Source organism: Chironomus tepperi, unplaced genomic scaffold (genome assembly GCF_022539635.2).
Source record: "Chironomus tepperi strain 1889 unplaced genomic scaffold, CSIRO-AGI_Ctep_v1 contig_445, whole genome shotgun sequence".
Taxonomy (NCBI): Eukaryota; Metazoa; Arthropoda; class Insecta; order Diptera; family Chironomidae; genus Chironomus; species Chironomus tepperi.
The window spans coordinates 6,497,949-6,521,918 of NW_027226567.1; the positions used below are offsets into that span (position 1 = coordinate 6,497,949).

The following is a 23,970-nucleotide window of genomic DNA, read 5'->3' on the forward strand; positions in this document are numbered from 1 at the left end:
CGCTTGGTACAACTTGCCAATTATCAATTCCTAGTGTGACACTATCTCTATCGACAGCTTAATAGTTATGCTAATAGTTATTCTCATAAAATAGATCAAGCTCAATTATATTGACTGAGTATTCTCATGAGTAGGCTCATTCAGGTTAGTGTATATGGTATTCCCATTATTCAGGTTTTCTCGATATTCAAATTCCGATAACGTTGCTAGTTTGTAGGATGTCAACGATATCCAAAACACCATGCAGTTCCTGCTATAATCAATTTTAGGTACTGAAGTGGTACTTCTATACCAGAAATGCCTCTTTGTCTCTTATCGTACTACGCATCTTTACTAGGCATCAAAATTGTTAATATAAATATTTGCAATAAGCATTTTAGTCTTAAGTAAAGACATGAGTAATAGAATCTATCAACAATTACGATCGCATTTCTTCCGGCTCATCGCTGCGTGTAAAAACTCATCGAATCAGTTGAACCCTTTTAAAATTATTATTAATAGATGTGGGTGGACTTCGTCTCTTCCAAGAAATTCATCCCTTTCGATATTGTTCCTAGAAACAAAAATCTTAACTTCCTTTTGTTTAACTTTGAGTAACTCAAATCTTTATGTATCTAACAAATCAGAAACAATCGAATCCATCAGAGCAACAGAGCATTCACCCTGACAGCATCACGTCATGATGTGACGTAAAAGAAATCGCCACAACACGAGCCATCCTCAATTTGTAACAATCTACAAGCGCCACATTCCCATCAAATCCCCAAATGACATCAAAAACTTTTTTTGTTGATTTCTTCCTTCCCAGAATGTGAGAACATTTACTTCGGAAATAAGACTTAATGGTTGGGAAATTTTCTATGTTTGAGAAAATAAAAAGAAAATTTTTTTAAAGAGAGAAAAAATCTATTTTTAAGATGTATATATTGTAATTTATAAGTCCCAGAAGAGCACATCATTGTGTTTAATATTATGAATATACCTGAAGTGCCTTCCCTCTCATTATTGAATGATTCGATCGAGTGGATATATCATTGGCAGTACTTAGCATCAAAAACATAAACAGCAACGTCAGATTTTCAAACATAATAGGAAAATAATCATGTCAACAAGTCTGTAGATTTAAGATGAATCATCAGAAAATTTGATTTTTTTTTTGACTTCTTCTTGCAAATTACAATGAACATTTTTATTGCTTTACAAGCTTAATGTTCGCAATTTGAGAATTACAGCAATATCATGACTCCAAGGACTTATTTAGTACTTTTTCATAGAACAATAAAAAATTAAATTGAATTAATTACTTATAAATAAGATAAGAAGTTGTAATTCTTAATCTATTTCACATAAAATTCACCTCAATTCACAAGTTTATTGTTTAATTAATTACCCGTACAAATTAATAATGTTTCGTTTATTAACTTTGGAAGTTTGATTCGGGTCTGGTTTGTTGATTTTATAATTATTGAAAGTTTTGTTCTTTGAGTTTGTTTTTTTTGTTCTTGTTACTTTTGTTTGCGTCAAATGAGATTTAATTTAATTTTCAAAAGGTACAAAGTGTTTAAAAGCTTCTTATTGATGCAAAATGTTTGATAAAATATGCAAAAAACATTCAAAAATATGAGCGATGCTTCAAATTGATGCAAAATATCTGAAAAGTATTCAAAAAACATTAAAAAAGGATGCAAAATGCTCTAAATTGATGCAAAATTTTCGAAAAGCATTCAAAAAACATTCAAAAAGATGCTAAATGCTTAAAATTGATGCAAAATATCTGATAAGAATTCAAAAAACATTAAAAAAGCTGAAATGTGCTTTAAAATTGATGCAAAATATTCGAAAAGCATTGAAAAAACATTGAAATTGAGCATATCGGATGCTTTAAGTTGATGCAAAATATTTGAAAATCATTCAAAAAAACATTTAAAAAGATGCGACATGTTTTAAGTTGAAGCAAAAAAATCGAAAAGCATTCAAAAAGATGTGAACGTGATTAGAGCTTTTTACCAACTTTTTACACAGCAATCCCAATGATTCCATCACAAATATTCCTTAACGAGCACTTTGAACTAGTAAAACTTTTATTTTCCATGAACAACAAGATAAGAGCAAAGCGTTCCTCATTCAAACAACACAAAATTAACGACGTCTAAGTATTAATTTGTGAAAAAGCGAACCTAACAATTATAAGCTCATTAATTATGATTACTGTCTCTCATACTTTGTTAATTGAATAAGTAATGGATAATTGAAGTTGTTGTAAATTGTTGTTGCAACAATGACAAGACTTTTTGGTACATTTCAAGCGAATAAAAGTGTGTTATACTAGTGATGATATTGAGAAGCTTGATTTTCATCTTAGTCATGGACGAGATAATTTTTTTTGGTAAGGTTCATCAATCATCGTTTTCTATTCATGGTAAAAAGGTTTTTGTGTGAAAATTCTGTATTGATAAATATTTCGGAGTGACCTTGAGCTGTACAAAGGAATCAATATTGGATATTAAGAATGAATAAGAAAATAATGTCGAGATTAAAAATCCAAAGTGACCCAGTTTCAGTCTAAAGCTTCCATTTTGTGAATTTTTAGCAGATATTGTTACAGTGGTGGAGCAATGGTGTCAAGCAGAATAATCGAGTTAAGTGTGAAGAGTCAAAATTGAAGTGTACATCGTTCATGGAAGGCATCATCATGGCTATTGTAAAGTTTCAAGTCAATTTGGATCAAAAATTGTAAAAAATCATAAAAACACACATATTTTACGACCAAATCAGCAGTGACATGCACAGTTTCTCTGACACGACAATGATGGTTGATTTCTATACAATTAGCGGCGAAAAACGCAGTTCAACGACTATTTGACGTATAGCGCTGCTCGTCTGAATATCACAAGTTGATTATTCGATCCAAAATCCGCCTCCAGATCTCCGTGACTCTGGTATGTTACCAGATCCAAGAGTCAAGAGTCACGTCGACCAGGGGCCATATTTTTGATCAACTAACCAATTCGTGCTATTCATTCCAGACCGGGAATATTACTACTTTATATTCAATTTCCTCAGCATTGAGCATAAGAATTGTCTTTTGATTATTTCAATTCCATCCAAAACTGCAACAGAACATTTGAAAACCAGATTCCTTTCGATTAACTCTTTTTCAATACGAGTCATTAAATTTTATGAATAATTTCAAAATTCCATTAACATTTTTATTTTATTTGAATAAAAAAATCTAATATTCGCAAACTTTAAAAGTTTAAATAACCATAATAACCATAGAAGCCTCTGCTATTGAAACTTTTCCATTAGCAAATGAGTAAAATATCAAAACTATATATGTCGAACTAAAGACTTTATGCCAATGTTTGTCATCAATTATTTACCAGAAAATAGCAGTGTCTAATGCAGAGATGATATTTTTGGATTGGATGCAATTATATTAGAGGTGACTAATATATTGTCCATAGTAGCATCAAAATCTGCCCTAGCCAAGGAAGTAAGTAAGTAAGCAACAGAATCTATGTTAGGTGGCTGAATTAAGTCAGTTGAATGTTACAGATCCAAATGTGCCATTTCCTTCAATTTAGTCAAAATTTCGTGAAATTTAGTCAATCACAAGCCATTCAATTCTCTGATTTCATCAATTCTCACTTGTCGAGTCACACTTTGTCCAATTTTACAGACTCTGATCAAGTTATCTAGTAGATATTCTCTAATTTTGCCAATAATCAAGCAACATCTATTTTGGAAGAAGACTGTCGATAGATCTAATTTTGAACTTGGTATTGAAAATTAGCAGACGGAAGCCAGCTCCTAGTGGCGTCTGATAGAGGTACAATTGATATGCACAGCAAGCAAAATGATTGATTCAGCAACATCCCTTAATAGACAAAGAACGTGGTTTCAAGAACAGAATAAGCCGAGAATTCGCTTACCTGCATGACCAACCAGTATATTCAATTAGAGTAAGCTCTTCAGAGCATGTTCATTGCCAATTGGTTAGAAATCTGTGCTTAATCCGTCACCCAACCTCGTCTCCAACAACTCTGCTCAAAAGTTAACAAATTAGCTTAAAACCGAAAATGCGTAAATTAAATTATGATAATGCATAATCATCATTTTATGCATGAAAATGCGCGAGGCTGCAAAATCAATACACATCATCATCATCATCCACATCGCAAATGACAGTGACATACATAAAAAAATGTGTTATTGGATTGAATTTTTCATCATTTAAGCACATGACATTTTCTCAGACAAGACATTTATATCCACTTGCATTTCCTTATGCACGCGCGACATCAATGAAGTCAAGCATGAAATATGCAGATTGCGTAAGTATGTACTTTATGACATTGAAAATTAAAGTCTGTGAGACGAAAAACAGATTGTGAATATTTAACGTATTTCCCATACAGACACAAACTCACAAAATGCACTTTATGACGTTGCAAATTAAATCCGATTACGATTGCGACCGACTTAAAAAAGCAAATTCATTTAAAAGTTTAGGTCAGTTTTATTGAAGCATCGGGCAGTTAAAGTTGAAAATTGAGAATAAAATAGATAAAGGAACGACATAATCATGACAATTATAGCTATGATAAGCAAGTTAAATTTGAAAAAGACTGGCATCATTTCCATGATCTTGATTTCATTTTCGGTTATTTTTGGATTCATTCTCGTTCCAAAAATGATTAAGAGTCAACTAAAAAATGTTAGTGGAGATAAAAATGCCCTGTTGTGAATTAAAAAAAAAAGTTTCAGGCTGTAATTTTGTGTTTGGTGGGATTTTTCACGGTTTTGTGTTGTTCAAAGCTTCATAATGCTCGTGTTTTGGTTTACTTCTTTTTTTTGTGTGTGTGGTGAATTTTTGTTAATAAATTTTATGAGAATGGGAGCTTGTTGTGATATTAAAGCTCTCGAGATGGACTTAATGGACTTTAAGAGGAGAAATTCAGTTGAAATTTTGGATTTCCTGTTCATTTAATGAATGGAAAGTCTAGAATTCTACGTTTTAGTGACTCATAGTTATTTTACGTAATGTGAAAATTGTGGATTTTTTAAGAATCAAATTCACAGATCTTATCTATCTCTAGTGATGATTCATTTCTATTCTCCTATTGAATGCTAGTTTCAGATGACTCTCGACTAATTATGAACAAATTTTTAACGAAATTTTCAGAATCGAGAATTCGTGATTTTCAAAATCGAGTCTCGAGGAAAAGTTTTCCATACAAAATCTGAATTGACTTCGAGCTCTGGAATTATCTTTAAAAAAAATTCTGCTAAGAAAGTCAAAAAAACAAAGAATTTTCAACATTTTTTATTCCTGTAAACTTAATCCAAGATATACTTTATCCCTAGTAAATAATCTTCTTACCCGCAGTAAGAACTTCTGCAAACTATCATCTTGCTTATTTACAATAATTTATCCCAACAGGAGTGATGATTGAAAATTGCAAGAAAAAAAGGAATTAAAAGCTGATTAAAGAATTAACTTTGAATTAACTTTAATTTCCCTCCAAGGGAATATAATATACAGCATAATGATGTAACGAATTCCTCCTCATTCTTAAACTTGATGTCTGCATTCAAAGTCAGGAAATATCCATCATCATGGGAAATAAACTGAAAAACTTTTTAATAAATAAAGTCCCATTCTCATCAGACGCAAATTGTCCCATAATTGGAGTTCCGCAAAAAAAAAATTGAAATTTACATTTTATTTATATATGTCGAATGATATGCGATGTAAAATTATCATTGATGCACTAATTAGGAAGGAAACTGTTTGAAAAAATATTTTCAATTACAACCAGAACTACCGTAAAAGCATTATGGATGGAAAACTTTCCCCCCCATCCAAATTGTTTTCCATCTTCTCGCCCCAAAACAGTAATAATTTCCTCACAATTACCATTTTGCCTGGTTCCTTTTTCTTTTGCATTTTCATGATTTTCTCATTTCCATTTTTTTTCTGTCTCTCTTTTTCTCTTTCAAGGGACTAATGTTAAAGCCAGAGAGTGAAATACGTAAGATGTGGGCAAAGGCACCATTCGCGGTGACATTTAAAGTTTATGTTTTCAACATAACTAATCCCATGGATGTTATGGCAGGCGAAAAAGTTTGTATTAAAAATTTGAAAGAAGTGAAATCCTTGAAAAAAATTTCTCTTTTGTTATTTCCGACGTAAATTTATCGATTTATTTGACATAATGAAATTTTAATTCTATTAAATCTGTAGTTTGAGCTCATTTTCTGAATAGTTTTGGTAGATTAAGTTTATAGTCTGTCTGTTTGTTCTTAAGATGTATCTTGGCTTGATCTAGTCTGAGTTTATGTGTTGCCATCGTTCTTTTGATTGGATGTTTCCCGAGTGGAACAGGCTGCGATTAATCGACCTTGTGTATAGTTATAAAATTGACATTTGTGAAACTTGGCCTAGAGTGCTTTGTTAGGAGCTAACCCTAACATACAATCATATGCTCAAATCTAGCGAGCATACTAATTGGTACCGTAAGCATATGCTCGTACGTAAGGTAGGCGTAGAATCGACAAATCGGATAACACTTCCTGTTTAGAGGAAAGCAGCAATGAGCATCTTGATATTGTTCTGTTTTTAAGACTACCTTCTTAAAAATGATTAATTATGTGTATGTAACTAAATAGGACACAACTGCTAATATATTGTAGAAATAGTCTTGGAATAGTCGGCTTTACCATATTATAAATCCATTCAGTCATTAATCATAAATACTAGATAATCAAATGGATCAGTATGTCTCCAAATAAACAGTTTAGTTAAACTCCAAATAAACTGCAGAGGCCGGTATTAATATTTTCTGAGGTACAACATAACAGGCAGTGAGATCGATTTTAGTTCTCATATTAGGTATTTCTGTTCCAAGAAAGCATGCTTATTGTATGCTTGGAATACACTATGGACTCATTTTTTATACTTCAATAGAAAACCAGAGCTAGAGAGCGGATAGTGCCGGGTTGAATAATACCCACAATAGACCATCATCAGCAACCGGCCATTGATATTAGAAGACAATAACTACCTAGAGTAGACATGACCTTAATGCTTTGTTACAAAATCATGAAACAATATGTGTACTCCATAGCAATATTGAATAAGAAGATACCATCCCCATTCCCAACCTTCCCATCCCAAAAGTGCTCAAGCCTTCAAGTGCTACGTAATTGTCAAACATTCCCTACCAATATCCATCCATTCATAATAAACCTCACTTTCCAATAAACCCAAACAAACTAAACACAATCAATTCCTGATTCAATTAAATACAATTTCTATCCCCAAGCCAAAAATAGAAAACTATTCAGAAAATGCGCCTTTTATTTCCAATCAATTTGATCACTTCCCATTATTCCTACCCCCAACAAACAACAACAACATTTGAAATTTTATCTGAATTTGCGTTTCACATTTTTCATTTTTTTTGAAAATAAAGCCTCACGTACAACAAATTGGACCATATATTTTCGAGTAAGTTTTCATGTTCAACATTTTCATGGTTTTTCCACTTTTTTTTTTCTCGTCTCTCATTCAATTCCATTGTTGTTGGGCTTTAAATAGTCAACAAGAATGTTTGTGCGAGGGAAAGTTTTTTTTTTGTGTGTGTAAGGTAGGGTGGCCATGTGCTGTATTTTTGGTGGGACAATGCTGGAGTTTTCTTACTTGCTGCTGTGCCCTGAGAAAGCTTCAAAATGTACTGACTGCTTGAAAAATCGGGACATTTTGAGACTTAGTAGCCGAAAACTCAATACAAATTTTGGAATTTTAGATAAATTTTGAACATTTTCCTTTTGGAGGTTCGGATTCAAGTCTAGGACTGAATATATTTGTTACCGGACTTCAGAGATGTGAAACAAGTGTAAGTTTCCTGTCATAGGTGCCTGTTTTGCAACTCTGCGGATTTTCATGAATTTTCTGTACTTTTTCGCAAGTTTCTTACACAATTTAACTAGTTCCTTGAATATTAAGACTCAAAATTGTCTAAAAGAACCTTTATAGTGCCCTGATATTTCCCGAAAATCTTCTGGTCACCCTCCTATTAGGGGGAATTGGATATAATATATTTTTAGAGATTAATGAGAAGATGAGAGTTTGTTATGTTGAAAAAGTTTTTCCTTCTTTTTTTCATTTTTGTAAATTTTCCAATTAGGGGAAAAAGAAAATATTTTTTTCTATAAAACTTTTCTTAACTTAGCGGTCTTTACATTGCTGGTAAAAGCCTTATTGAATAACAGTAAAGCCTTAATCTTAAAATTGTTTTGATTTAATTTTATGGTTATTTAATGCTTTAGCATGATTTTTTCTTGTGGTATTTGGATAGACATTTTCATGCTTCAACTGTTTAACTGTGAAAATTCGTGATTTGAATTTTTTTTTTCCATTTTTTTAGATTTTTTTGCCGGATATTTGCATAAAAGTCAATGAACTTTTGTGATTTAAATGAGGTTGTGTTCTTTTTTGACGCTTTGTGTGGATAAAGAGGACTGTTGTCTGAAATTGACTGTCAGTTGCAGATGATTTTGTAAAAAATAATTCTATTTTTGGATACAAAAGATGTTGATTAAATATGTTTGAGGGTATTTAGGGATTTTTATGAATTTTTATTGGTTAATTATCAAGGATTATTATGAGATGTCTTTAAGTATGTGGCACTGATTCATAAGAGTTAAGAGGAAGAAGAACTGTCTCTAAAATATTTACATACAGTCTCTCTGCCAAAGTTCAAAATGTCTCTAGCTCTCGATCGACATGAAGGTTCCATTTGTAATCCACATGGAGGCCGACTCCTAATGGATTTCATATTTGTAATCTTTATACTGCTTTTCATTCAGCACATGTTGAGTTTTGAATCTGAAAATTTGAATTGATATGTAAATTTTAATGATTTTCATTAATAAGAAATTAGTACTGAAGGAGCTGTTTCTTAAGAATTAAATTTCGAAAATGTTGACCCTTACAATCTACCATTTTCCCAATTATACCCCTAGTACCCCCAACAATCCAAAAATATTTATTCCGACCAATCCTTACAAAGCATATTCTGACAATGACATAATATGACGAGAATTAAATTTTGTGGTCATTCAATTTAAATTTATATCGTATAAATGATTGACAGTCACACTAAAATTGACAATCCAACAATGAATGAATATTAATTCAAGAATGTCTTAACCCGATCGGTGCATATCAACATGCTACCACTGCCCTACTTAGAACCAAGTATCATCCACTTGACGAATAGAATTAATTTTGGCAGGTGACTGTCACTTGGTTCTAAGTATACGACGCCATGTCATTCTATATTAAATCAAAAATATTTCATTCAAAAATGTTTATCTCTTCCTCTCATCATTTTATGTCCCACAACATCCTCAAAAAAACATAACCAATTTTTAACAACAAAACCAAAAAACTGTTTACAAGTGAATGGAAAGAGAAGGAAATCATCGAGGATGATGAGGAGAGTGATACTGTGACATTTGACATGAAGAATACATTTGTTTATCGTCCGGATTTGACAAAGACCACCAGTGGTCTTACTGGTGATGAGATTGTGACCATTCCGCATTTACTTATAATGGTGAGTTGTTAGTACAAAAAAAAAAAGAATAAATGAAAAAGTTAGATAAAAATGAGATTTTATATCCTTTTATCGTATCCTTTCATTTTTATTAAAGAAATGTTTTCAATTGAATACGTAGTTGTGTTGTGATTTTTGGAATGGAAGTGGGTAGAACTTTATGTTTTGTCTGTTTGAGTTTGATACTTTGTTGCAGTCATTGTTTGGGTTTGGTGAATGAATGTAACAAGTCTAGGAAATTTTAAGAAAATTGATACTAGCATTAGAATTGAAGACAGAAGAACGGCTGTGTGGGACATGCTTAGTTCTTAAAATTATGGCACTCATGCTCAGCTTCATCAAGAGACAGTCTTTTTGTCGGTAATAGTTAGGTAGCAAACTGCAGTAGATCTCAAACTTATGCAGCCAAACAGATGCTATGGTATTGTGATGTATTTTTGAGGTAGTTGAATTTAGTCCAACGACTTAGGGACATCCTAACAACTTACTTACTTACTTCACTGGCCTTAAATATCAAGTGTGATCCATGGCCTCCCTCAGTTGGCTGTTGAAGCTGGCTCTATCGCTGGCTACCGCTTTCCAATTACCTTGGTCGTCATTGATAGATCCAGTCCGGTATTCCTTTCTTGAGGTTTCGTAGCTTTGATTTAAGGATGGTGGCTTGCTAGGCCAACTCATCTTGATTAACCAGAGTCCCGTTCGTCTCTGCCCTACTATGTGGCTTGGATTAACGGCCTTTCACCTTGGGAAGGTGGGGTTGGTACTAAGTGAAGCACTAGGCTCTTTGTGTTCCGCAGTTACCACCTTTGAGAGACCATCTTAACAACTATGTTCTCTAACAGGCGAAGAGCATGCTCTCAACAGTAGAGTAAGCTAGGAGCAACGCTCAGGGGCATGCTTATATAGCTCATTAAAGATGAGTAAGCTCTCAAGGTCAAACTCTTTGTCTGTTAGGGTGTTCAGTTTCTCTGACTATAAATATCTCATCTAATTACTCAAAAATCCCATACAAAGCAAACAGAGTCAATTGAAATATTATTTCGATAACTAAGTAGTTCATTATTGTATTTCAACATCATTTCCTATATCGATTCCGATTCCTTTCATCAAAACTTCAAACTCTTGATTCAACAGCACTTAAAACAATAAAATCAAATTGAATTATCAAAAAAAAAGCATTTAAGAAGCTTTTCTTTCATCAGCTTATAATGAGAAAATGCGCTTAAGTCAATCACTTCCTCCCCCAATTCAATCACTCATTTTGCAACTCATTCATTCTTTTATTTAATTTGTACACAACAGAAACGAAACATAAAGAGCTCTTAAAAAATGAAAAACAAAATGGGTTTATTGTGGGAAATCCGATTAATGACTCTACTGTAAAATATTCTCTCTCTCGTCTTTTGTTGTACACAAAACAGAACAGAACAGAACAAAATAACTTTCAAGTTTTGTAATTAAATATAAAAGCTCTCTTGTGCATTTAAAAACTGATGATGTGAAAAATTTATTTACTCCCACTTTTATTTTATTTTGTGTTTTTTTGTTCTCATGTCATTCATGGATGTCTATAAACTTTAACTGTGATGATCAATGACAATGATGATAATGCAGAATGAGAAGTGACGTGTGTAATTTTGTTATGTGCTATATGTAGAATTTGTATTACTATTAGCAACAATATCAATTGTGGGTTGGAGATGAAGAAAAGTTTTTTCCACATAAATTTGATCTAAACAGTAGAGGAATTAAATTTTTTATTTAGCAAGTTGGGAATGTGATGGATGTGTCTGAAGAGCATTCTGGAATTTTGAGAAGAGTTTCGAATATTTTCTAAGAATTCAATTATTTTCCATTGTTTTACTTACTTGGGTGATCGTACAGATCAACTGTGATCTATGGATTCCCTCAGATACCGCCTAAAACTGGCTCTATTGCTGACTTCCGTCCTTGTTTTCAATCATTTTATTGAGAGTTTATACGGAAAATTGAAAAGGTCGGCAAAAAATTCAATCCCAATTCAATCCTTTGGTCAAATATTGAGATTATCAACTTAAATGCCAAAAAACAAGAGGACTACCCAGAAAATTTTCAAAGTTGGAACTGTTCAGTTCCGCTTTTGATTATTTATAACAAAAACTCTAGAAAAATTGGATAAATTTTGTTCCAAGTGGGGTTTTGACCACAAAAACAGTTAATTGTCCCTGGAGTAGTCTACAAAAAATGCTATGCTCAAAATTGATCTGGTAGCTTGAAGGTTTTTGGTTCGAATCCTACCATTCCTTAGTTCATTTACTTCGACTCCTGATTTCGGCAACTTTATGAACGAAATCAAGTCAAAATTGAACCTTCTGGGCAACATTGAATTAAGGAATGTATCAAGAACATAAAGCATGACACAAATAATCGGAACAAGATCTACAAACCTATATTCCAAATGATATATTGATAGAACAAACATAAAAGTTTACTGTAATATTCATACAAACAACTTAATCGAATAAACTACTGCCATATTCCAGCTATTTCTCACATTAATCTTACTGCAGATATATTTCATTGCACAAAAAATTACAAAAGTCCTCGTGTTATTGATCGAGAAACTTAAGCGCATTTTTGTCCCAGCAATCAGTAATTAATTTATAAGTCACTTTCAGACTTACAAAACAAGATCCAGTAGGTTTATCGAAAAAATATACAATAAAAATAAATTTTTCTTATAACGGTTTTCTAGGATTTAAACTTTCTAACGGTTTTGCGAAATTCAAAATTTCCCCGATCAAAGTTGTTCACGTTTTGTACTGAAAACAAAAATTCATTAATTATAGTATTTAGACAATGTTTCAAGATTTTTTAATGGCCGTCGCCGCAATAACTTTATGGAACTGAGCTATTGCAAAAAACCAGAGCTCTCAACAATGTCTGGTTGCTGAGATCTCGCGTTCCAGCCGACCGAACAAAGTGTCTTATTAAGCTACCTTTTTGAAAAAAAATTTCAAAAATGCGCTAAAAAATGCACAATCCACTTGCAAATTTTCCACAATAACTGCTAAAAATCCAGCAATAAAAAAAAGTTCATCGAACATGAAAAAAAAATTTATTTTTCTCTTGTTTTATTTTCGGTTGATGTGAACGTTAAGCCACTAAGAAAATTAATGGGATTGTGTTATTGCAATTGATATTAATTTTCTAGCTCTTCACAAATTCAACTATCCGTAATATGCATGACAATAGTCGATCGCAATAAAACATCAGACATCACACTCGATGAGTCGTTGATAAAATATCAATTTAATGGTTTTCAAGAGAATATTTGTGGATGAAGACATGAGTCTGTGTGGTTAATATGGCTAGTGCGGGAGATGGAATGGATATGTGATGGATTAATTAGGGATTTATCGGATAAAGTGAAGAATGTTGCTTATTAAGTCATAAATCTAGCAATTACTCAAAAAGTGTACGCATTACCATAATATAAGCTTCCAAAAAATGCGCTTTAATCAATATGACACCCAAAAATGACCCAAACTTATTTGCTATTGACATCGTCGCGTATTTAATATATACAAATCTATATACAACATTTTCTAATATTTATTCTCATTCCTTTCCAAACAATTTCATGTTATGGCGAATGCAATTTCGATTAAGGGTGGATTAATTGCAATTCAACGAGACATGAAGCCTCTTCTCGGCATTGCAATAAAGGCATTGACACAAATATTTGATCCGACAACGCCATTCCTAACGACAAGAGTAATGGACATTTTATTTGATGGCGTTCCTATCGATTGTAATCATGATGAGTTTGAGGCAACAACATTCTGTTCAAAGCTGGAGACCGAAAAAGGCTTTAAAATTATTAATGAGACACACTTAGCATTCTCTATACTTGGTGGTGTAAGTTTTATATCTAGATATAAATGTCATTAAAAATATTTAATGTGACATGATAAGGATAATGACATTGGATATACACCTAAAATTTATGTAAAGTCATCAAAATGACACGAAACCTAAACCAAATAATTTTTTCTTTGCTCTTCCATGCTTCAAAACTTTTGACGACGACAAAAAAAGGCAAATGCAACTAGTGTTGGACGGTTTAAAGTGTATCGTGGCGTGAAGGATATTTCAAAGCTGGGCGAAGTTGTGTCCGTGAATGATGAGGAGGAAATGGATGTGTGGGATGGTGACTGTAATAAAATTCTAGGCACTGATTCAACAATGTAAAAATTTGCCATATTGCATCAGCATACATTTATTTTATCACAACTTTTTTTTTTTTTTGGTCTTTGCAGATTTGCGCCTTTCCATCACAAAAGTGATATTTTGTATGCATATGCACCGGATCTTTGTCGTTCTTTAGGTGCATCATATCAACGGCCGTCAAGTTATAATGGAGTTCCGACTGGATATTATTCTATAGATTTTGGTGACATGCAAGTAAGCTTCATGCTGTTTTTTGTTTGTTTCAACATGCTTTAGCAAATTTTTGCATAAACTTTATGTGTTTTTACAATCGGATTTTCTACTTGGCTGTGAAATAACTTTATAAATTAGAAATGAAAGCCTTTTAGTGAAGTGGAAATTTTTTGCAATAATGCTTGCCATGTTTTTCAACCACAAAAGGCTGTTTTTGAGAACATAAGAGGCATTAAGCTTCGACAAAGTTTTATTTTTAATTTCGAAGTGAGAAAATGTGTTTTGGAATAAAAAGCTAAACTTTATGAAGTTATTCAGTTAATTTTTTAACGGCTGTAATTTGATAATTAATGCGCTGTATTTAGTCGGTCTTACAATCCTCATAATACTGATTCCTCTATTATATATCTAACATGTGGAAACAAACGTCAGCACTATAAAAAAAACCATTTTTATCACACACAAAAAAGTTTTGCTTATGCGAAAAAAAGGAGAATCCTGCATTTACAGACAGTAAAAAATATTTTCAGTCATTTAATTTTCTGCTTTTTCATTTTCCTTGTTTTTTTTTCTGTGTTATTAATCTAGAGTGATCCAAGCCTGCATTGTTTTTGTCGGGATCAGGATGTCGAGAAATGTCCACCAAGAGGAACTATAGACTTGTAATTTAATTAAATTAATTTTCTACAAAAAAATTTTCTGTCTCTCGACTGTAATTTGATAATTTTTTGTGCTATGCTTTAACATTTATCGTAGATATCCATGCAATGGGGCACCATTACTGGCATCAAAACCGCAATTTTTAGATGCTGATGATAACCTTGTGAGGAATGTTGATGGATTAAATCCAAATCGTGAAGAACATGATATATTTTTACATTTGGAGATGGTAAGGGATTTAATTAGAGAATAATGCTGATTTTGAGGTCATTTAACACTAGCGTTATTCCTGTGTGTAATGCAATAACTGACCATAGCATTGTTTACCAAGAAACATTTTAGATTATAAAGTTCTGGTTTGGTTTCGCGATATTTGATATTTATTAATCAGAAAATTTACATTGTTACCTCGAAATATTGTCAAAATCACAATTCAGTTCCAAATTTTCCGTGGTATTTGAACAAACAAATTGTTTGTTATAGGCCAGTGAAAATAGCAATAGGATTGTGGATCGCGGCATATTGTCACAACATTTATATAATTTAAATTTTCATTTAGAAATTTTCATCAGAATTTTAATTAAATTTATTTGATTTCTAGATAAAATGTCGATTTCATATTTTTGAAATATGCTCGTGGTGACTCAATAGTTGGCCTTTTTTTCAGAGAAATCACAAAAATTCTATTTGACAGATTTTTAAAAGCTTTTTTCCACTCATTTTTCTCCTCTTTTTTTCATGTTGTACATATCCAGTTATCGAGTTCACCATTGTCAGCTGCAAAGCGGTTACAATTTGCAATTGAAATGGAACCTGTCCAGGAAATGACAATAATGTCAAAATTGCGTACTGTCGCCATACCACTTATTTGGGTTGAAGAGTCGGTACATTTAAATTCGACATATACGAAAATATTTCGTGGACTTTATTTGTGAGATATATTTTTTTTACCATATTTATTTGTGCATAAATATTCACAAAAATATGAAAATTGAATTAAAATTTTTTGTTTGTTTCCAATTTATTGCAGGTTTTTCAACGTCAATTCAATTATTAAGTTCAGTCTCTGTGTATTCGGATGTATTGGATTAATCATAACTGTATACGGAATGTTTAGTGAGAAACTACTAAATAAAGTGAATAATCTATCAACACAACCGATACCGCCACTACAGCAGTCATCTTCTAAAGTGGCTGTGGCAACAACAGAGGCATTGCCGTCAGTTGAAACGGTTCCAGAGTCAGAAGAAAAGGAAAAATATTAAAATATTATGATGTTAAAAATTCAATTTATGTCCCAGTTAGATTAATAATAAATATCTTGTGTTGTTGACTTACGTCTTTTCACACAAATTTTATAACCGTGGCAGGATGTAGGAATGTTAAAAGCTGTCGGAAGTAAAGTTGAACGGTAATTTGATTGAAATAAATAGTGACGCTGACCTATTTACTGTGGAATTTAGAAACAATTTTTCATAATTTTAAAGCGCACTTTGAATAATTTCAATACTATGAAAATTTGGTTAACACATTCTTCCATAACATTCATTTCTCACTTCAAAAAGTAATTTGCAAATTTTAGAGAATCAAAATGATATTTTCTGTTAATACTTTATCTGTTCTGTGTAAAAAAGTGGCAAGAAAGCTACAAATGTCTTTGCAGCACTAAATCACTTAAGCTTTAAGTTAAAAATCAACATTTCTCTAAAGACGCAAAGACAAAACAATCAAAAAATCAAATTTTACATTCAAAAATGTCAGTTTAAATAATTTTACTTCTGTAATGCTCAGTACAACTGTTATGGAAGAGTGAATAAATAGAAATAATAAAGAAAACGTGAGTAGGAATGAAAATTAAGCTTTCACATCATGTCTTTATAACATCAATTGATTGTATAGGTATAATGTCGATGTGATTTTAAAACAGCAACAGCAGTTTTGCAGATATCATACTGGGAAAAAAGCTGGGGATGAATGAATGGAATGGATAAAATATGCAGGAAAAAAATAAATAAAACAAAACAGCCGTACATATGCATATATACAGAAATACCTTGTCGCACATATGTTTTTCAGCAAACCAGCAAATTAGTTTGTTTTTCAAACAACAGCAGCTCTCTAACACAAATACACACACATATTTTATAATTTTTTATATTCCTACATGTGTTGGTGTGAGTATGAGCTTTTGTCTCCGACTAACTCTTTATTTATAAAATGGTAAAATTGAATAACAAAGCTTCAGCAGGAGCAAACAAGCATTTAAACAATTTTCCAGCTATTTCATCTCCTCCCTCATTTATTCATAGCTGTTTTAGGATAAATGCAGTGAAATTCTATTCAGATAATTCATTTAAAATATTTTTGGCATTAATCCATTCAAATTCTTTTTATTTCAACCCCATCCAATTTTTGGAATCATTCTCATCCTTCTGAATTTACATACCTTTAACATGTATCTGCATGTAGGAGTGGATATTATAGATATGAGGAATATGAAAAATTGAGAGGATTTTTTTTTAGATCATATAAAATTCATACATGCTGAAAATTTTAAATTTTTCATTGAATATTATTAGAGACAGATAAATTTCGCATCTATTTTTTGTAAATTTCGCATTTATTTTTTTTTGAAAATTATAAATTTCGCTGAAATTTCGCATCAATTAAAAACATGAATTTTATTAAATATTTTGGCAGAAAAAATATATTTAAAGAAATTACAAATCATTATAGCATAACATTGTGGTAATTTCAATGTTATTTTCTATGAGATTCGCACATAAAAGTTTTAGATATTTTGAATCTCAAAAAACTGTTACTGAAATTCATACCGGAAATTTGTTTTGAAAAATTTTCATGAGATAAAATTAAATTTTCGTAACAGAAATGACGAAAATTGGGCCCTGAAGTTACATATTCAATTAATTTACTTTTAAATTTCATATTCATTAAAAATTTCCGCTAAAATTTCGAAAATTTCGGATTTTCGCTTTTATTTTAAAATTTTGTAAATTTCGCATCTATAGCCAAAAAATGCGAATTTTCGCAACAATTCGCGGAAATTTCGTAAATACGAAATTTATCTGTCTCTAAATATTATATTTTAATCTTTTATAGTAATAAATTGACTGAATTTGATGCTCAATTTAATTGGATATAAAAAAAAATCGAGAATTCGAACGAAAATTTTATTACATTTTAAATGGCCAATCGACTGCTCAATTTCTGCATGTATGCTGTAGCTTTATGAAAACTTTAGTTTATTCAGATAAGCTGTAAAGTGTCTGATGGACTAACTTTGATGTTCGAGAAATTGGATTTGAAATTTTTTTTATTACTGATCAATTTGATTTTCATCGTTTGAATATGCTGTGTTGAAGCTAGTGATGCGGAAATAGAAGGAATGCTGAGAATGTGCTTGATATAGTTTGGCATAGTTTGAGGTATCCCAGCGGCACACTTGGTCGAATCGCATTTTTACCAGTAAAAATGTTCAAAATCAGACGTTATGGTGTCATTAAAGCAATTTTGTGTTTACTCGTCAATACGGCGACGTAGCGGTACCTAAGCAAACAAGTTGCGCTTTTCGGGATATTTTTTGCATTGAGAATCAATACAGGACTACTTGGCATACGAATAAATCAGTTTAGGGCAACTTTGTGCTAAGGCACACTAGTGTATCGTCCAAAATACAATAATTGGAAATGCAATGATACAGTTGCCCTATGTTGTTTCGAATTAAACCCTACAACCAGATTTTATCGTGAAAAGTAAAAGGCTTCCCACCACTGGGTTCTGGGTTAATCAAATGGAATTAGAATTACAAAAAAGTATGCATTTTAGTCGCTAATTTTGACTCAAACTTCAAAATTTGTCCTAAATTGTCAAAAATCATCAAATTACACCTTCCTATCTTATCATCACTATGCATTAGAATCTAAGCTCCCAAAGCTCCTTCATATGATAAAATTATTCTAAAATCTTCTACAACTTTTCGACTTCCTAGAATTACCGACATAATCAAGACATAATTTTCTACAAATAATAAAGCATTTTCGTATAATTCACCACAAATAAGTAACTTAATCTAGAATCTAAATGCTTATGCGATTATGTGATATGTATATGTGCGATTGCTCTTAGTTTCAAGCATTATAATTCTATAATAAATCCTATAAGTAAGCAAAAAATAGATAAAAAGATGTGTGTGTGTGTGTGTGTGTGTGTAGGCGGGTGGATTTGAATTGGAACTAATAGGTAGTATAAGATTATTGCCATTTTCGTATTTTTATTATCATGATTAATGATATTTTAGCTAAATTTATAGACAGCAATAGCATTCGAAAGTAAAAGAAGAAGTAAATTGTAATTATCATTGTTCCTAAGTCCTATGACTATTTATTTAAATGCTATCAATTATAATGTAATAATGAGATTAATGTACACACAAAAAAAGGAATGTAAGCAGCATAAAATCTAAAGCAATAAAATATATATCTTTATTTGTGGTATTTTTGCTATCAATATACATAAATTTTATTTTGATTCAATTATATTACGATATATATCGTGGGATTAAGGAATGAAAATTTTTTATATATGCTTCCGATTCCACAAAAATTTTATACGACAGATGAGAAAGGCAATGACTTCGTTTAGATGGTATGCAAATTGCGACACATTAAAATGCCACTTCCTTTATTTGACTGTATAAAAAAAGGGAGCACACCAGCCCATCATAAAAATTTTCTACATCCGCTCTCCTTTTTTTTATTGAGCAATTTTTGTAGCGAAATTTGTCGCATGTCTGACTGATGTTCTTTAAGAAGTGCTTCTCAACAGGAGATCGTCGTGGGTATTTGTCCTCTGTCATTTGACATGCTTTAGATCTTCTACCCATCGGACTTAAACGAATGGTCTATTATAATGTATGAAAGAGCTCTCTTGGGTATTGTGTAATAAATTTCATCGTGAAGTGCTATTATTTTGCTTTATTAATGTTGTCTTACCCCCAAATACAATGGCTAATTTTTATTGACCTATAAATGTGATTTTTTTTATATTCACACCGTATTCACGTGTGAATGTATTGAATTTGTTCAGATTTGAAAACCAGTTTTTTGGATTTTTCAGCCAAACTAAGCATGATGACAAGTTATGCTCTATCGCAAAAAGTTTGTGCCTGGAATTCCTCACCATAATCAAAAAACAGATTTGAAATTGGTTGAGGCATTGCTGAGAAAATCGAAAAATTCGCTTTCTGTAAGCAAGCAAACAAGCAAACAAGTTAATCAGCAAGAAATCTCAATAACGAGACATCGTAGAGACTTCTAGTTTTTTGAAATCGATCCGTATTACTCTATAGAAGAGCTGATTAGTTTTTGGGCATGGCAGGTACAGCCATTGCTTCTAAAAAAGCAAAAAACTTTCGTTTTCATACAAAATTTCAAAATCAATGTTTTCTATGATTTTTTGAATCCTTGAACGTTGTATGAAAATTACGAAAAATATTTAAAGCCTGCTCGCTGGAGCTTACTTCCTCAAACATCGCCAAGCGAAGCTTGGCCTACCCGCTGGAGCCCGAGTCCTCAAACATTCGCCAAGCGAAGCTTGGCCTACTCGCTGGAGCCCGAGTCCTCAAACATTCGCCAAGCGAAGCTTGGCCTACCCGCTGGAGCCTGAGTCCTCAAACATTCGCCAAGCGAAGCTTGGCCTACCCACTGGAGCCTGAGTCCTCAAACATTCGCCAAGCGAAGCTTGGCCTACCCGCTGGAGCCTGAGTCCTCAAACATTCGCCAAGCGAAGCTTGGCCTACCCGCTGGAGCCTGAGTCCTCAAACATTCGCCAAGCGAAGCTTGGCCTACCCGCTGGAGCCTGAGTCCTCAAACATTCGCCAAGCGAAGCTTGGCCTACCCACTGGAGCCTGAGTCCTCAAACATTCGCCAAGCGAAGCTTGGCCTACCCGCTGGAGCCTGAGTCCTCAAACATTCGCCAAGCGAAGCTTGGCCTACCCACTGGAGCCTGAGTCCTCAAACATTCGCCAAGCGAAGCTTGGCCTACCCGCTGGAGCCTGAGTCCTCAAACATTCGCCAAGCGAAGCTTGGCCTACCTGCTGGAGCCTGAGTCCTCAAACATTCGCCAAGCGAAGCTTGGCCTACCCACTGGAGCCTGAGTCCTCAAACATTCGCCAAGCGAAGCTTGGCCTTGCTGGAGCCTGAGTCCTCAAACATTCGCCAAGCGAAGCTTGGCCTACCCACTGGAGCCTGAGTCCTCAAACATTCGCCAAGCGAAGCTTGGCCTACCTGCTGGAGCCTGAGTCCTCAAACATTCGCCAAGCGAAGCTTGGCCTACCCACTGGAGCCTGAGTCCTCAAACATTCGCCAAGCGAAGCTTGGCCTACCCACTGGAGCCTGAGTCCTCAAACATTCGCCAAGCGAAGCTTGGCCTACCCGCTGGAGCCTGAGTCCTCAAACATTCGCCAAGCGAAGCTTGGCCTACCCACTGGAGCCTGAGTCCTCAAACATTCGCCAAGCGAAGCTTGGCCTACCCGCTGGAGCCTGAGTCCTCAAACATTCGCCAAGCGAAGCTTGGCCTACCCGCTGGAGCCTGAGTCCTCAAACATTCGCCAAGCGAAGCTTGGCCTACCCACTGGAGCCTGAGTCCTCAAACATTCGCCAAGCGAAGCTTGGCCTACCCACTGGAGCCTGAGTCCTCAAACATTCGCCAAGCGAAGCTTGGCCTACCCGCTGGAGCCTGAGTCCTCAAACATTCGCCAAACGAAGCTTGGCCTACCCACTGGAGCCTGAGTCCTCAAACATTCGCCAAGCGAAGCTTGGCCTACCCGCTGGAGCCTGAGTCCTCAAACATTCGCCAAGCGAAGCTTGGCCTACCCACTGGAGCCTGAGTCCTCAAACATTCGCCAAGCGAAGCTTGGCCTACCCGCTGGAGCCTGAGTCCTCAAACATTCGCCAAACGAAGCTTGGCCTACCCACTGGAGCCTGAGTCCTCAAACATTCGCCAAGCGAAGCTTGGCCTACCCGCTGGAGCCTGAGTCCTCAAACATTCGCCAAGCGAAGCTTGGCCTACCCACTGGAGCCTGAGTCCTCAAACATTCGCCAAGCGAAGCTTGGACTACCCGCTGGAGCCTGAGCCCTCAAACATTCGCCAAGCGAAGCTTGGCCTACCCGCGAGACTTTTTATGGGACGGTGTGAATATATCCGCATTGGGTTTCTACCCGATACACTAGTTTTGTTGGAAGTTACTTTTGATTAATTAACAGATGCTTTTAAAATTGCAATTGTGGATGTTAAGTGTTGAATTGTGACAATTTTATTGAGGGATGATGATGGGATTTTGTTATTTTTGATAACTTAATTACTTTCTTTGTTGATACATACTTACCTCTATGGCCACCCTCAGATGTTGGCTTAACCTGGTTTTATCGCCGGCTTCCGCCTGTTAATTGCCAATACCAAATGCTTTGCTGATCGTATAGTTGAATTGTAATCTATGGCCACCCTAAAGCTGGCTCTATAATGAGTCAAGTAACGTCACCAGCAATTTAGTGTTCTGTGGACATCAATCAGACTTGGATTTTCAAATTAAGATAACCCAAATAGCCAGCAAGGCGTAAAATAGGTGAAAAATGTGGCCCAAGCGAACGTGAATCTGGCAAGTCATCGGATTTCACCGAATACAATGCCTGGAAATGGATATATAATGCTGTTCCGTTCTGGAAATGGAACTTGACATTGGTAAAGTGAGAAATCTGGTCGAAACTATAGTGACTCTAGCATAGTGTCAAATTCGGTAAATTTGATCATTAGTTATTTTACTTCCTTGGCTGGGGCGCACGGGACCCATTCCTGTTTTTTAAGAACGTCTGTACTTCTACCAATTTGGGATATTGAGAACTGTAGCGTCCTTATTAACACAACCAATCAAGGATTTGATCATTAGTTATTATTTATTAGATTCTAGCAGGCAAATAGACTGCTTATAGGTTCTGTATTGGCATATCGAAATAGAGAGCTGGAAGTTGACTCGGATTTTGTAAGGAAAAGTCGATTCAATCCGACTTCGAACGCTGCAATTTACAGAAATATAAAAAACCCTTAAAGCTTCCAACCAAATGCGTCTCTTATTCCTCTCAAAACTTCAAATCTACAGCACACCCTTTTTTCGTTCTCATTTTTTTCATCTTTACCATTCATCGAGCGTAATTTGACAATGAATTTAGATTTATATTTTTTTATTTATTATCATCAAAAAAAAAATCTCAATTCAGTTCAGTTTTCTTGCAAATCATGCCTAAATAAATAATTTCTGGTTCTGCTCTTTCATACGCGGAATAGCGAAACAATGAAAAGCACCAACAATCGCTTAGCGGATTTTCCTTCTTTTTTTTTTGTGTTATTTGTGTATTTTGTGATCAACATAATCTCGTGATTATTCTCTCCTTTCAACATGTTAAAATGATTTTCTCATTCTGTGGAACTTTTTTTTATCGATTTTCCAATAAAACAAAGAATTCTTCTTGCTTTTTTTGTGTTGAGACGATTACAGATAAAGCAAGCCAGCAAGCAGGCAAACAAGTGATGAGGCAAGACTCTCACACAACACACAAAAAAATATGAGAAGATAAAGGCATCGAGTGAAAGAGATATAGTACATATGACAAACATTATGTTGTACGCATTTCAGCACACACCAAAAATCGAATAAATTATTCATGTCATAGCATTTCATATACACACGCACATAAGTATAACATCTATCCAATCTGATTTGTGACATGCAATTTCAAGCAATCTGTTCTGTCTGGATTTTTAGATCCAATTCCTTTCAACCAAAGTTTTTTTTTCATCTGTTTTATGATGAGAACAAAAAAGGTATTAGGACACATAAATGGCACTGATAACGATAATTCTCTCGGCTTTTTTGTCTTTTGTTCACTAAAGCATTTCCAATTTTTTTTTTTTGTTCATTTTTTTCTAGATCGAATTGTGTTTAAAATGTGATTGCGATTGTTTTTGAGAGAAAGAGCATTGTGCTGTGAGTTTTTTGCTAAGGATCGATTTATTTTGGCATTATGATTCATATATAGATTTTTAATTTATTGAAAAACATGAGGTAGTATTTTGTCGGATCAATTTTATGGCTTTTAACATAGAAAACAGATGAATAATGTAATAAAAAATATTAAATTGAAATGCTAACATAATTTTAAGAAAAGATTTAAGTTCTGGTTGT

At 33.7% G+C, this 23,970-nt stretch overlaps 1 protein-coding gene across 1 annotated transcript; it reads left to right on the plus strand.

Annotated features, from left to right (window-relative positions):
* Positions 1–4,588: 4,588 nt before the first annotated feature.
* On the plus strand, positions 4,589–15,979 carry LOC139098518 (sensory neuron membrane protein 1-like). The gene is made up of 11 exons (XM_070650750.1): positions 4,589–4,720; positions 6,008–6,130; positions 7,482–7,516; positions 9,473–9,629; positions 13,281–13,529; positions 13,710–13,858; positions 13,931–14,075; positions 14,643–14,716; positions 14,811–14,943; positions 15,470–15,645; positions 15,745–15,979. The coding sequence occupies exons 1-11, from the start codon at positions 4,589–4,591 to the stop codon at positions 15,977–15,979; spliced, it is 1,608 nt and encodes a 535-aa protein (XP_070506851.1).
* The last annotated feature ends 7,991 nt before the right edge of the window (positions 15,980–23,970 follow it).

What these genes read in the sequence shown, in the direction of transcription:
- LOC139098518 (XM_070650750.1), top strand. Translation starts at nt 4,589, where the DNA reads ATGACAATTATAGCTATGATAAGCAAGTTAAATTTGAAAAAGACTGGC. An exon ending in TTCCGCATTTACTTATAATG is followed by an intron (nt 9,630 to 13,280) that starts GTGAGTTGTTAG and finishes ATTTCGATTAAG; the next exon opens with GGTGGATTAATTGCAATTCA. An exon ending in TAGATTTTGGTGACATGCAA is followed by an intron (nt 14,076 to 14,642) that starts GTAAGCTTCATG and finishes TTATTAATCTAG; the next exon opens with AGTGATCCAAGCCTGCATTG.